At 46.8% G+C, this 15,763-nt stretch overlaps 1 protein-coding gene across 1 annotated transcript in view; it reads right to left on the reverse strand.

Moving 5' to 3' along the window:
- Positions 1-15,763, reverse strand: part of LOC139392554 (cadherin EGF LAG seven-pass G-type receptor 1-like) — a 74,634-nt gene that overhangs the window by 24,498 nt on the left and 34,373 nt on the right. The window contains exons 4-11 of the mRNA XM_071140601.1: positions 14,604-15,461; positions 12,496-12,653; positions 11,059-11,222; positions 10,776-10,901; positions 1,127-1,293; positions 810-989; positions 606-719; positions 280-454 (exon numbers count right to left, since the gene is read on the reverse strand). Of these exons, the coding sequence (XP_070996702.1) occupies positions 280-454; positions 606-719; positions 810-989; positions 1,127-1,293; positions 10,776-10,901; positions 11,059-11,222; positions 12,496-12,653; positions 14,604-15,461 (1,942 nt within the window). The remainder of the gene's footprint in view (positions 1-279; positions 455-605; positions 720-809; positions 990-1,126; positions 1,294-10,775; positions 10,902-11,058; positions 11,223-12,495; positions 12,654-14,603; positions 15,462-15,763) is intronic.

Genomic DNA, 15,763 nt, shown 5'->3' on the forward strand with positions numbered 1-15,763 from the left:
GAGTTAAAGCTGAAGACTATGAAACAACCTTCCCATGGTGAAAATATCCTTCAGAGCAAGTGAATGGTATGAGACGAGATGCAGACGCAGGTGTGTGTGTGTCTACTACAGTGTGTGTGTGTGTGTGTGTGTGTGTGTGTGTGTGTGTGTGTGTATGTGCGCCCGTACGTGGGTATGAGTGTGTTACCTGGATCGCAGACGCAGGTGTGTGTATGTCTACTACAGTGTGTGTGTGTGCGTGTGTGTATGTGCGTCCGTACGTGGGTATGAGTGTGTTACCTGGGTCGCAGACGCAGGTGTGCGCGCTCCAGTCGTCGCTGCAGTGGCTGTTCTCAGGGCAGATGTTGGAGTCACAGGGGTCGGCCAGGTCACAGCCGTCCTCTACATGAATCTTAAAGCCCAGCAGCATGTTCACATTGACCACGTTGGTGGACGTCTCACCCATGCGCACACCCTGTGGGGAAAGAACACACCCTCTCCATTAAGTCCCAGAGTCGCAGGTACACACACTCCGGAGACAGGTAGGTGCACACATACAGTGGGCTACAGTACTTGATGTTGTGGAGAATAATGTCATCCAGACGTGGTTTACTGTTAAAACGTACCTGTATGCATCCGGTGAAGCCCTCGTGGACGTGGTTCCCCTCTCCTGGTAATCCTCCCAGATACAGAGCCCTCAGCCTCAGACCTGGCAGCTCGTTGCCAATCTCCACAGACCTCTGGAGACACGCAGACACACACAGAGTGTAAGATTTGCTGCGTGTGTGTTCGTGTCTGTGTCTCGGGTGTGCATGCGTTCGGCTCAGTACCTCGTATAGCCCGTAGTCCAGTGACACCATGTACTTGATGTCCTTGCCGTCTTTGACGCTCTGCAGCTCCACAAGGACATGGTGCCACTCCCCATCGCTCACCCGGACTTGAGGGAAGCCCAGCAACGCTACCCGCTCGGATCCCAGAAACACCTCAAACCTCACGTACTGATCACTTATCTGAGGGGAGGGTGGGCGGAGAGAGAGAGAGAGACAATTACAACACACAGGCAGTCCACTCAACTTCGATCAACCATGTAAGCCAACTTACCTGCTCGCTCTGTTGTCGTCGTTATTGTGTGCGTACAATAACTCACCAGTAGATTGACAGTAGAGAAGTCTCCAGCGGTAGCCCGCATCAGCGTGCCTGTGCCTTGCCTCGTCCGGAACATCAGGCCCATGTACCAGGGCACAGCGATGGTGACGTCGAGGTCACTCCACGACACCAGGGCCTGGCCGTCAAAGTGCTGCGGGGACGGCATCACTAGAGGAGGAGAACAATACCGATGAGAATACGCATAATATGTGTAATAACCACTGCTGTTAAGGCCAAGTCGCGTGTCAAACACATCACCTGCTTTGTAGGGCTGGGAATTGCCAGGGACCTCATGATAAGATATTATCATTATGATACTTAGGTGTCCGATGCGATATGTATTGTGATTCTCACGATTGTGCTGTGATTCTATACTGCGGTTTGTGCCGCGATTTGATGTCCCAAATCTATTGCTCTCTATACGTCTGCTGCAGAGAGATGAGAGGACATGAGAAAATGTGATCAGTCAAAGGAAATACAAGTGCTTGAAAAGACGTCGGCTCGCTATTCGAAAAGAAGAGAACAAGCTATAGGGTGAAAAATACCAGAGTTTTTGGCGCAGGTACAGTCGGATCGCGCTAGCTCGCGCTATCTAGCAAACAAACAAAAACATGAGTATTTTTACATGTCGATAACCCAGAGTCAAATTATTCGATATAACATCGTCCAAAAACAATATCTCGATATGCAACTGTATCCATTTTCCCACCCCATCGTTAATGCGTAGTATGTCGGACATACAGATTGGTTCTTGCATTTGTGTATTCTTCCAGGGAGAATAATTAGAGTAGCTAATCCACCCCTCCGTGTCTAATTCAGCTACAAGACATCAATTACTGTCAATTACCTTGTTTCATACAGGACACTAATCCTTCTTTGACAAACATGCCCACAGTGCAACACACCACACTCCAGAGCACCCACTAGCCCTGCGGCCAAACAGATGTTGTACTCAGTCAGTCAGTATAACAGTACGTCTGTCAGCATAGCCTAGGTTTTTCCCCTACGAGACAACTGAAGCGCTAAGCTCTCTCGATCTCCCTCTTCTCTGCAGGGCACATATTTCTACTGATGCACAGAGTACACACACACACACACACCTGACAAAAACACACAGTCAGAAGATGCTGGGGGACTAGCTCCTGAACCGCTGCCCTCTCTCGGTCTCTTTTTTCCACATGATATATCGCTCATTCGCAGTGCCTGGAAAGAGTCAAAAGATTTCAATGATGCATAAAAAGACAACAACACCAAAGATACAAAATTCCTTCAGTATACAGTTCATAAGACAGTGGAGAGTGGAGGGCAACCACCAGCCACCAGCTCACACCAAACCGTCACACACAGGTCAACTAAACCGCAACATATGTCCAACCCCACAGAATGTGTCTGGGAAATAGTCAACTACAAAATCGACTGTCTCGTCATACTTCCCTTGCTGCGCCTCTACAGTACCACTGATATGTCTATGGTGTCCCTTGCCGCTCTAAAAGTGATATGATGTCTATCATGGGTGCTGTCTGTAACCTTGATATAACGTCTATGGTTTCTGCTTTCGACACAGCTTGTCAACAAGTAGTGGAGCAGCCAAACCATCCGTGTTACTTCTGTCCCTAAGTCCCAACTATAGATACTCAATCTGCTGCCTGGCACCACTACACAGCTACCTCATCCAGCCATCCAGCCCAGACTAGGTGGAGATAGTTAAACAAATATCCATGTCTGTGTGTTTTCTAATTGTTCGGGAAGCAGGCCCTAGAGGTTAAATCAAAGCCATCTGCTTACTGTTTTATAACTCAGTACGACTATTGCCCACAGTCATATTGTAGAATTCATTTCGCTCAGGTAAAAATAACAATATATTTGGCAAGTGTTGTTCTGGTTCTATTGCCTTGGCCTTGGTTAGTTTCCCAAATAAAGACATTGACATAATGCTGACACACAGGCGCACAACATAGTCGCACACTACAGCTTCCCGTGATGACTTAGCGTGAAATCTCTCTGTGTGCGAGACAGGACATGCACAGAGTGAGTCACTTACTTTAACCCTTTCAGCGGAACACACACACACACACACTATTTCAGCAACCCCTCTCCTGGCCTTACACAAGACCTGACCACAAAACCAGTAAACCACTGTCATACAAGCATACAGCGCTATCATTAGGCCTGTTAGACATACACACACACCCCACCCCATCCATCCATCCCTAGTGAGGGATATGAGCAACAGAACAGTCAGGATCAAAACAGGGCAAGCTGTAACAGTGTAACCACACACTGACACATCCATCAGCAGCAGAGTATATAGGACTGTTATGACTGCTAGTGTATACACACACATTACAGGAGCTCTGTGGTCTGCTCCATGTAAACAATCTGGCTCAACAACAACGGAGCAACCACAGGGTCCGCGTGTGTGTTCCCGTCTCTTGATCCCCAGCAATGATATGAGTCAGAGTTGGTCATTGTCTCATTAGTGAAATAGACAACAGCTCTTCAGGCTAAGTTCTTAGTTTGACTATTATATGAACATCTAGCTGCTGCAGATCCTCAGGTCCTCTAATACAGGGGTGTCAAAGTCAAATGGACGGAGGGCCAAATAAAAAAATCAGCTACAAGACGAGGGCCGGACTGTTCGAATGTTCATTGAAAAATTTTTAAATGACGCATATAGTCTAGTGAACCTAATTGAACCTACTGAAAACCTAACAAATATATTACAATATGATCAGATAAATAAAGCAATATTTTCTTATGGCTCTGTCAGTAATCTTTAATTTTCAACAGACACAAAAGACAAATTTCCTTTATATAAATATCCCCATAACATGAACATTAAATGAAAGAAACCGGTATTCAAGGCACCATCAGTAGACTATATTTTCTATTTTAGCAAAAGTGGGCTAAATTTACTTCAAAGAAAAAACAATAATAGCAATTTTCTATCATCCACTCAACTGAAATATTTTAAAAATATAATTGGATTGAAATACAAAAAAATAAAGTGCAAAAATCTATTAATCAAAAACAACACTTTGTTTAAGGAGAAGTAACATGCAGTGAAAACAAATATTAAATTTTAACTTTTAAACTTGAACTGAGTAAAAACTCTAAATATGTGATTGCACAGTAATGTTCACTTGTTTGAGGTTGAGGGTGATACTTGGTGGTGTCCCATCTTTTCCACAAGTTCATCAATGTTCGGGGTAAGGCTCTGAGCTGAAGAAATCCTCAGAATTGAGTGGAGGTGTTCAGCAGTAAGTCGACTTCTGTGTGATGTTTTGTTCAGGTTCATCAAAGAAAACAGTTGTTCACACAGGTATGTGCTGCCAAACATAGACAACGTTTGAGCAGCCTGGATGCGCAGCTGGGGCATTGTGCCGGGGAGGAAACGGGCGAACTCCGCAGCACCCACTGCCGCATATTTTGCCCTCAGTGCATCATTGCATTGGAGGTCAATCAACTCCATTTGGAGGTTTGGTGGTGAGCTTTCCACGTCAACAGCAAATGGGTTACCGAGCAGTTCCAACCTGCTTTTTTGTGCTTCAAAGTCAGCAAATCGGCGTCGAAAGTCAGCGGCAAGCATACCTATTTTATCAGCCAACTGTGTGCTCGGGAACGCACTGGTAGAGAGCTTCTCTTTCATGGTCTGGCAGCTGGGAAAGTGGCTCAAATTTTCTTTCCGCATCTGCGTCTCCCACAGAGTCAGTTTGGTTTTAAATGCCTTCACTGTACTGTACATATCAGAGATGACACGATCCCGACCCTGCAGCTGCAAGTTTATTGCATTCAGATGACTCGTAATGTCACACAGAAAAGCCATTTCACACAGAAACATTTCGTCTCGGAGTTGTGTTGTGTCTTTCCCTTTGCTGTCCAAGAACAGACAAATCTCCTCACGAAGCTCGAAACATCTTTGAAGCACCTTTCCCTGGCTTAGCCATCGCACCTCTGTGTGATAAGGCAAATCACCATGCTCCGTTTCTAACTCCGTCAGAAATGCCTTGAACTGGCGGTGATTCAAACCTTTGGCTCTGATAAAGTTAACTGTGCGCGTGATGATGCTCATTACATGCTCCATTTTCAAGGCTTTACCGCACAACGCTTCCTGGTGTATGATACAATGATAAGCTGTCAGCTCACCTGTCGCGTTTTCCTCTTGCATCTTTTCCCGTATCTTCGCCACCAGTCCGCTCCTGTGTCCACACATCGCAGGTGCTCCGTCGGTTGTCAAACCCACGAGTTTTTCCCAAGGCAGCTCCATCTCATTTACACATCTTGACACCTCTTCATACAAATCATGCCCCGTAGTTGTGCCATGCATAGGACGTAAAGCCAAAAACTCCTCTGTCACGCTTAGGTTGGAGTCCACTCCGCGGATGAAAATTGACAACTGGGCAATGTCAGAAATGTCGGTGCTCTCATCCACAGCCAAGGAATATGCAATAAAATCTTTTCCCTTTTTCACAAGCTGCTCTTTTAGATTGATGGACAACTGGTCTACTCTCTCGGCAATGGTGTTTCTGCTCAGACTCACATTTAAAAAGAGTTGCCTTTTTTCTGGGCAAACTTCGTCACAAACTTTAATCATGCAGTTTTTGATGAAATCCCCCTCCGTAAATGGCCGGGCTGATTTAGCGATCTCTTCTGCCAAAATAAAACTGGCCTTGACAGCAGCCTGGCCTTGTGATTTGGCTTTTTTGAACAGAGCCTGTCGAGATTTGAGGCCTCGTTTTAATTCCTCTGCCTTTTGTAGCCTTTGTTCCATGTCCATATTCTTGTTTTTGTCCGCGTGTTTCGTTTCATAATGTCGTCTCAGATTATACTCTTTCAGTACCGCCACACTTTCTCCACACAGAAGACACACAGGTTTTCCAGCTACCTTCGTGAACATATACTCCGACTCCCACCTTGTTTGAAACCCCCGGTTCTCAGTATCCACCTTCCGTTTTGCCATTTTTGATGGGTATCTGAAAGTTAATTTTACTGTGATGCTGACGACTGCTGTGCCAATAAATATTGAAATGAAGCAGCCTACTGCTCGGTGCGTCACCTTTGCATTGTGGGAAATGTAGTATTGGTGCGTGTAAAAGATCTGCGGGCTGCCGGCTTGCTGCGGGCCGGTTCTAATAATAAATCAAGATCATCCCAGGGGCCGTAAAAAACCTTCTTGCGGGCCGGATGTGGCCCGCGGGCCTTGACTCTGACATATGTGCTCTAATAGCTCTACAGCTGAACCATCGAGAGCATCCTGACTGGTTGCGCCACCGCCTGGTTTGGCAACTGCTCGGCATCTGACCGTAAGGTGCTACAGAGGTGTCAGAGGAAGGCCCCCCAAAAAATGGCAAAGACTCCAGTCACCCAAGTCATAGACTGTTCTCCCTTCTGCCGCACGGCAAGCGGTACCGGAGAGCCAAGTCTAGGACCAAAAGGCTCATTAACATCTTCTACCCCCAAGACATAAGACTGCTGATCATCTAATCAAATGGCCACCCTGACTAATTACATTGACCCCCCCCCCCTTTGTTTTTACACTGCTGCTATTTGCTGTTTATTATCTATATGTAGTCACTTTACAAATGACCTTGACTATACTGTACCTCCGCACAATGACTCTGTATCAGTACCCCCTGTATATAGACTCTACATTGACTCTGTACCTGTACCTCCTGTATATAGCCTCCACATTGACTCTGTATCGGTACCCCCTGTATATAGTCTCCACATTGACTCTGTATCGGTACCCCCTGTATATAGCCTCCACATTGACTCTGTACCGTAATACCCTGTATATAGTCTCCACATTGACTCTGTACTGGTACCCCCTGTATATAGTCTCCACATTGACTCTGTACCGTAACATCCTGTATATAGCCTCCACATTGACTCTGTACCGTAACATCCTGTATATAGCCTCCACATTGACTCTGTACCGTAACCCCCTGTATATAACCTCCACATTGACTCTGTACCAGTACCCCCTGTATATAACCTCCACATTGACTCTGTACCGTAACCCCCTGTATATAGTCTCCACATTGACTCTGTACCGTAACATCCTGTATATAGCCTCCACATTGACTCTGTACCGTACCATCCTGTATATAGCCTCCACATTGACTCTGTACCGTAACCCCCTGTATATAACCTCCACATTGACTCTGTACCGTAACCCCCTGTATATAACCTCCACATTGACTCTGTACCAGTACCCCCTGTATATAACCTCCACATTGACTCTGTACCGTAACCCCCTGTATATTGCCTCCACATTGACTCTGTACCAGTACCCCCTGTATATAGCCTCCACATTGACTCTGTACCAGTACCCCCTGTATATAACCTCCACATTGACTCTGTACCGTAACCCCCTGTATATTGCCTCCACATTGACTCTGTACCGTAACCCCCTGTATATAGCCTCCACATTGACTCTGTACCAGTACCCCCTGTATATAACCTCCACATTGATTCTGTACCAGTACCCCATGTATATAACCTCCACATTGACTCTGTACCAGTACCCCCTGTATATAGCCTCCACATTGACTCTGTACCATAACCCCCTGTATATAACCTCCACATTGACTCCGTACCGTAACCCCCTGTATATATAGCCTCCACATTGACTCTGTACCAGTACCCCCTGTATATAGCCTCCACATTGACTCTGTACCAGTACCCCCTGTATATAGCCTCCACATTGACTCTGTACCAGTACCCCCTGTATATAGCCTCCACATTGACTCTGTATCGGTACCCCCTGTATATAGTCTCCACATTGACTCTGTATCGGTACCCCCTGTATATAGCCTCCACATTGACTCTGTACCGTAATACCCTGTATATAGTCTCCACATTGACTCTGTACTGGTACCCCCTGTATATAGTCTCCACATTGACTCTGTACCGTAACATCCTCTATATAGCCTCCACATTGACTCTGTACCGTAACATCCTGTATATAGCCTCCACATTGACTCTGTACCGTAACCCCCTGTATATAACCTCCACATTGACTCTGTACCAGTACCCCCTCTATATAACCTCCACATTGACTCTGTACCGTAACCCCCTGTATATAGTCTCCACATTGACTCTGTACCGTAACATCCTGTATATAGCCTCCACATTGACTCTGTACCGTAACATCCTGTATATAGCCTCCACATTGACTCTGTACCGTAACCCCCTGTATATAACCTCCACATTGACTCTGTACCAGTACCCCCTCTATATAACCTCCACATTGACTCTGTACCGTAACCCCCTGTATATAGTCTCCACATTGACTCTGTACCGTAACCCCCTGTATATTGCCTCCACATTGACTCTGTACCAGTACCCCCTGTATATAGCCTCCACATTGACTCTGTACCAGTACCCCCTGTATATAACCTCCACATTGACTCTGTACCGTAACCCCCTGTATATTGCCTCCACATTGACTCTGTACCGTAACCCCCTGTATATAGCCTCCACATTGACTCTGTACCAGTACCCCCTGTATATAACCTCCACATTGATTCTGTACCAGTACCCCATGTATATAACCTCCACATTGACTCTGTACCAGTACCCCCTGTATATAGCCTCCACATTGACTCTGTACCATAACCCCCTGTATATAACCTCCACATTGACTCCGTACCGTAACCCCCTGTATATATAGCCTCCACATTGACTCTGTACCAGTACCCCCTGTATATAGCCTCCACATTGACTCTGTACCAGTACCCCCTGTATATAGCCTCCACATTGACTCTGTACCAGTACCCCCTGTATATAGCCTCCACATTGACTCTGTACCTGTACCCCCTGTATATAACCTCCACATTGACTCTGTACCGTAACCCCCTGTATATAACCTCCACATTGACTCTGTACCAGTACCCCCTGTATATAACCTCCACATTGACTCTGTACCAGTACCCCCTGTATATAGCCTCCACATTGACTCTGTACCAGTACCCCCTGTATATAACCTCCACATTGACTCTGTACCGTAACCCCCTGTATATTGCCTCCACATTGACTCTGTACCGTAACCCCCTGTATATAGCCTCCACATTGACTCTGTACCAGTACCCCCTGTATATAACCTCCACATTGACTCTGTACCAGTACCCCCTGTATATAACCTCCACATTGACTCTGTACCAGTACCCCCTGTATATAGCCTCCACATTGACTCTGTACCGTAACCCCCTGTATATAACCTCCACATTGACTCCGTACCGTAACCCCCTGTATATAGCCTCCACATTGACTCTGTACCAGTACCCCCTGTATATAGCCTCCACATTGACTCTGTACCAGTACCCCCTGTATATAGCCTCCACATCGACTCTGTACCAGTACCCCCTGTATATAGCCTCCACATTGACTCTGTACCTGTCCCCCTGTATATAGCCTCCACATTGACTCTGTACCAGTACCCCCTGTATATAGTCTCCACATTGACTCTGTACCGTAACACCCTGTATATAGCCTCCACATTGACTCTGTATCAGTACCCCCTGTATATAACCTCCACATTGACTCTGTACCGTAACCCCCTGTATATAACCTCCACATTGACTCCGTACCGTAACCCCCTGTATATAGCCTCCACATTGACTCTGTACCGTAACACCCTGTTACTTTTTGATTTGATTCGATTTTTTTAAACTTGATTTAGTAAATATATTTATTGAACTGCACTGTTGGTTAAGGGCGTGTAAGTAAGCATTTCACTGTAATACACCTGTTGTATTCGGCGCATGTGACAAATAACATTTGAATTGATTTGCAGAGCACGTGTACGAGTCAGTAATGACCAGTCAACTCAGATTCCTGTTGGATATCTATCCATAGATACACTTCCTTCACACACACACACACACACTCACGCCTTGCTTGATCGCTATCTGAAAATACACTTCCTTCACACACACACACACTCTCACACCTTGCTTGATCGCTATCTAAAAAAGACACTTCCTTCACACACACACACACACACACACCTTGCTTGATCGTTATCTGAAAATACACTTCCTTCTCACACACACACGCTCTCACAACTTGCTTGATCGCTATCTAAAAAATACACTTCCTTCACACACACACACGCACTCACACCTTGCTCGATCGCTATCTGAAAATACACTTCCTTCACACACACACACGCTCTCACACCCTGCTTGATCGCTATCTGAAAATACACTTCCTTCACAGGAAGCTAAGCCACATTAACTCCAGTGTCCTTCCTCACTTCCTTATGCAATCAACTGTAACACAAACAAGTCCTGTTCACACTGGCGCATACAGATGTCGACCCAGATATTCAATACGAGGGACCCTCACTGTAACATGCACGGCTGCAGGTCCTTATGCCATCTTGAAACACACACACACGTAACAGTATAGCTTCCGTCCCTCTCCTTGCCCCAACCTGGGCTCGAACCAGGGACCCTCTGAACACATTGACAACAGTCACCCACAAAGCACTATTACCTATCGCTCAACCAAAAGCCGTGGCCCTTGCACAGCAAGGGAAACAACTGCTTCTAGGTCTCGGAGCAATTGACGTCACTGATTGAACACTACTAGCGTGCACCGCTAACTAGTTAGCCATTTCACATCAGCTACACACACACCCTCACCTTGTTCGCAGTTCTTGCCCCCGTAGCCCAGAGGACAGTCACAGCTGTAGGTGTTCCACTTGTTGACACACACTCCTCTGTTCTGACACAAATCCTTAGTACAGAAGTTCCTCTTGGCAGGACAACCTACACGGGTCATAATAGATGTCAATCAGTAGCAGTATACAAACAACACAGTTAACCTGAGTAAAGATGAACACAACTATATGTATCTATGAATGAATGAATTAATAGTTTGGCTGTTCACCCGCCGAACAGCGAGTGAACAAACAAAGGTTGTTACCTGCAGTGGTTCCGTTGTTAGCGATGAAGCTGGCCATGTCGGTGGGTTGGCTGTCGATGCTCAGGTTCCTCATGCAGCCCACAAAGTCTCTGTTCCTCACAGGGAAGTCCTCGGGCAGGTTGGGAACACCCCCCAGCAGCAGCGGCCCTGTCAGGTCCAATGATCTGCAGGGCAGAGTACAGGAAACTGGGTCAGAGCGGAGACAAAATGGCACTTGTAGCTCAGCGTTCATCTAATGCTTCTGGATCCAAAATGGCGCCCCAGTCCCCATAGGATTAGGAGCTAAAGATGCACCAACACAGTGCCAACTGATGGGTAATGGACTTAAGTGAAAACGAAAATCACACTCTATATTGAACTCCCTTTCTTTCAAATGAATGCAATGACAGGACCAACATTTCAATACACAGTGCCTGTGACAGACACCAACGTGTTCCTCAAAGGTTCTTACGTTTCCCAAAGGGGACTACTCCAGGCTCCTGGTGGTGTGAGTAGTATGGTTAAACTGCAAAAGGTTATTTGTCACATGCCTTGTTGACTGTAAGGACAAAGCCACTGTAACCCAGCGAGCTAGCTTGATTCATTCCTCATCCTCTAACACGACAGCAGCCCAGAAGACTTAGCAGGCAGCAAAGACGCAGGCTTACACACAAGCCTCTAAACATCAAACGCCCAGGGGTTTAACGTGAATTATTGTGACGCAATACCAACGCATAACATAAAAAAAAAAAGATCAATTTGAATACGGCAAAAGTGCAACGTCATATGGCCCCAAAAAACGCCACATGAACTTGTGTGGTGTTCCACAAAGTATGTGTTGAACGAGTGTTGCCTCTCACTTCAGGAGAAGCAACTAGGGTGAGGTCTGACCGACAGACAGGTAAAAAAGATAGGTGTGTGTGCGTGGTAACTTTCACCTAAAAGCCCGGGTGTCGACCTCAAGAGTCAAACCACATCATTTACTGTGGAAGAGCTCTGAGCCAATCATATTGGAGCGACCGGTTCTAAAAGAATGCAGCCTCATTACCTCGTTCCTTTGATGTGTTTTTCTCCTTTTCCTAAATGTGTTCTAGCTCGCTGCCTTGCCTAACGTCCCTAATTTGAAAAGGATCTTGGTTTCAGATACAGAAACAATTAGTTGCTGTAGGGAGCGTCTGAAAGATAGAATTGTAAAAGTTGAGCCGTGTTAGGCTGTGTAAGAGGCTATGTCTGAGAGATTTGTCTGAAAACTGAGAGCATGTCAATCCTGAGAGATTAAGAGAGTGAAAAGGCAAGGTAATCTGGTGTAATGAAGGTGACTGGAAATCAGTCCTCTGCAGTTACAACACTGACTCCTTAGCCTAACACATATTAGTCTCACTAATGGTAGTGGAAAGAACCTGAAGACAGAGGGGGAGGGAGAGAGGGAGACACAGAGAGAGAGAGAGAGACACTCACTTTTTCTGTCCGGTCTGGGTGCCCTGGGCAGCACAGGAGTAATTGCTGATCTGGTTGCCAAAGCGAACTGCCATGGCGATGTCACAGTCGTCCACAGCAACCACAGCCACCTTTTCACCCGAGGGCCCATGGGGGATCCCCAGACGACCAATGTTGGGCTGGAACACAGAGGTCATAGGTCACATGATTATTACAGGAAGTAAAAAACAACATACATCATTAATGGAGGAATGAAGAAGTTGCCCTTCTTTTAAAAATTATGTTTTACTCATTCTTTACTGTTTGGAAACAGCTATTAGGTTAACTAGGTCATAACAGACACTGATTAGAGCAATTCCCCTGATTAAGGGCTCTGGCCTATGAATGTTGATCTGAGAGAAATTAAGATCAGTTTAGAAAATCGGATTAAACTCCTTGGGTTTAATCGCCGTGTAAAAGCTCATTTGCTGAACTATTTCCTCTAACAAAAGCCAAGCAGTGGTCTTGTGTGAAAAGACCAGTATTTTCTCACAGTGTATTTACTCCACAGCTTGGCCTGAGACCACAGATTAGTTGATTACCTATCTCTCTCCCTGGAAAACAGTAAAGAGGTAAAGGAAAAGGGGGATACCTAGGCAGTCGTACAACTGAATGCTTTCAACTGAAAAGTGTCTTCCGCATTTAACCCAACCCCTCTGAATCAGAGAGGTGCGGGGGGCTGCCATAGTCGACATCTACCCGTACAATAACTATCTACAGATCACAACTCAGATGAAGAGTAAAGAACTTGCCCCTACAATAACTAACTACAGATCACAACTCAGATGAAGAGTAAAGAACTTGCCCCTACAATAACTAACTACAGATCACAACTCAGATGAAGAGTAAAGAACTTGCCCCTACAATAACTAACTACAGATCACAACTCAGATGAAGAGTAAAGAACTTGCCCCTACAATAACTAACTACAGATCACAACTCAGATGAAGAGTAAAGAACTTGCCCCTACAATAACTAACTACAGATCACAACTCAGATGAAGAGTAAAGAACTTGCCCCTACAATAACTAACTACAGATCACAACTCAGATGAAGAGTAAAGAACTTGCCCCTACAATAACTAACTACAGATCACAACTCAGATGAAGAGTAAAGAACTTGCCCCTACAATAACTAACTACAGATCACAATGCAGATGACCACAGAGTTCACAGAAGATAGGAAAGGTTTTAATCCTGGGTGCCTAAAGACCGGGCTAGAAGAGAGGGAGAGAATGAGAGGGGGAGAATGAGAGGGAGGGAATGAGGGGGAGGGAGGGAATGAGAGGGGGAGAATGAGAGGGAATGAGAGGGAGGGAGGGAATGAGAGGGGGAGAATGAGAGGGAGGGAGGGAGGGAATGCGAGGGGGAGAATAAGAGGGAGGGAATGAGAGGGGGAGAATAAGAGGGGGAGGGAATGAGAAGGGCATAATAAGAGGGAGGGAATGAGAGGGAGGGAATGAGAGGGGGAGAATGAGAGGGGGAGAATAAGAGGGGGAGGGAATGAGAAGGGCATAATAAGAGGGAGGGAATGAGAGGGGGGAATGAGAGGGGGAGAATGAGAGGGGAGAATGAGAGAGAAAGAAAGAAAAAGAGATTGAGGGGCTGGCAGTGTTTATCACACACAGTTTATCAGTGACGAATAACTTTAAAGCAACAGGACACTATGGTGGGCAGACAGACGGTGGGAGGGAAGAAATACAGAAACAGAGACGATAGTTAAAAATAGAAAGAAGTGGAAAGAGAAAAAAAATGAGAGAAAAACAAGAGAAAGTGTGAGCGAAACAGAGGATGAGCTCCATTTTAGGTCAGAGCGGTACTAGGGTGGCACATTTACCAGGACACAAAAACCTCTATCAGCACTATCACTACCCCACCTTCAAAACACTTGAACATTTTCCACATAAAGACTACAGTGTGCTTCTGACCTTGTTACACTCTCTCCCTAGTATTTCTCTAACAGAGTGGTCTTTCCCTCTCTTTCTCACACACACACACATACGCAGGGTTTAACAGGGACAGTGTGTGTCTAGCAGTGAGGGTATTTGATCACTTTCCTGTGGAGGATGGGCTGTTAAATGGCAGGCAGACGTGGTCCAGGAGCTGGAGCAGATCCAGGAGAAAGTCCAGGAGCAGATCCAGGAGCAGGTCCAGGAGCAGAAGCAGATCCAGGAGCAGATCCAGGAGCAAGTCCAGGAGCAGATCCAGGAGCAGATCCAGGAGCAGATCCAGGAGCAAGTCCAGGAGCAAGTCCAGGAGCAGGAGCAAGTCCAGGAGCAGGAGCAAGTCCAGGAGCAGATCCAGGAGCAGGTCCAGGAGCAGATCCAGGAGCAGGTCCAGGAGCAGATCCGGGAGCAGGAGCAAGTCCAGGAGCAGGAGCAAGTCCAGGAGCAGATCCGGGAGCAGGAGCAAGTCCAGGAGCAGGAGCAAGTCCAGAAGCAAGTCCAGGAGCAGGAGCAGATCCAGGTGCAGGTCCAGGAGCAGGTCCAGGAGCAGAAGCAGATCCAGGAGCAAGTCCAGGAGCTGAAGCAGATCCAGGAGCAGGAGCAAGTCCAGGAGCAGGAGCGGATCCAGGAGCAGGAGCAAATCCAGGAGCAAGTCCAGGAGCAGATCCAGGAGCAGGTCCAGGAGCAGATCCAGGAGCAGGAGCAAGTCCAGGAGCAGGAGCGGATCCAGGAGCAGGTCCAGGAGCAGGAGCAGATCCAGGAGCAGATCCAGGAGCAGGAGCAAGTCCAGGAGCAAATCCAGGAGCAGAACCAGGAGCAGATCCAGGAGTAAGTCCAGGAGCAGAAGCAGATCCAGAAGCAGGTGCAGGTCCAGGAGCAGATCCAGGAGCAAGTCCAGGAGCAGATCCAGGTGCAGGTCCAGGAGCAGATCCAGAAGCAAGTCCAGGAGCAGGAGCAGATCCAGGAGCAGATCCAGGAGCAGGAGCAAGTCAAGGAGCAGATCCTCCAGTATTTATGCTACAGTAGTTTATGTGTCGGGGGTTAGGGTCAGTTTGTTATATCTGGAGTACTTCTCCTGTCTTATCCGGTGTCCTGTGTGAATTTAAGTATGCTCTCTCTAATTCTCTCTTTCTCTCTCTCGGAGGACCTGAACCCTAGGACCATGCCTCAGGACTACCTGGCATGATGACTCCTTCCTGTCCGCAGTCCACCTGGCCGTGCTGCTGCTCCAGTTTCAACTGTTCTGCCAGGAGCAGAGTCCAGGAGCAGAAGCAGATCCAGGAGCAGGAGCAAGTCCAGGAGCAG

Source organism: Oncorhynchus clarkii, chromosome 33, assembly GCF_045791955.1.
Source record: "Oncorhynchus clarkii lewisi isolate Uvic-CL-2024 chromosome 33, UVic_Ocla_1.0, whole genome shotgun sequence".
NCBI lineage: Eukaryota > Metazoa > Chordata > Actinopteri > Salmoniformes > Salmonidae > Oncorhynchus > Oncorhynchus clarkii.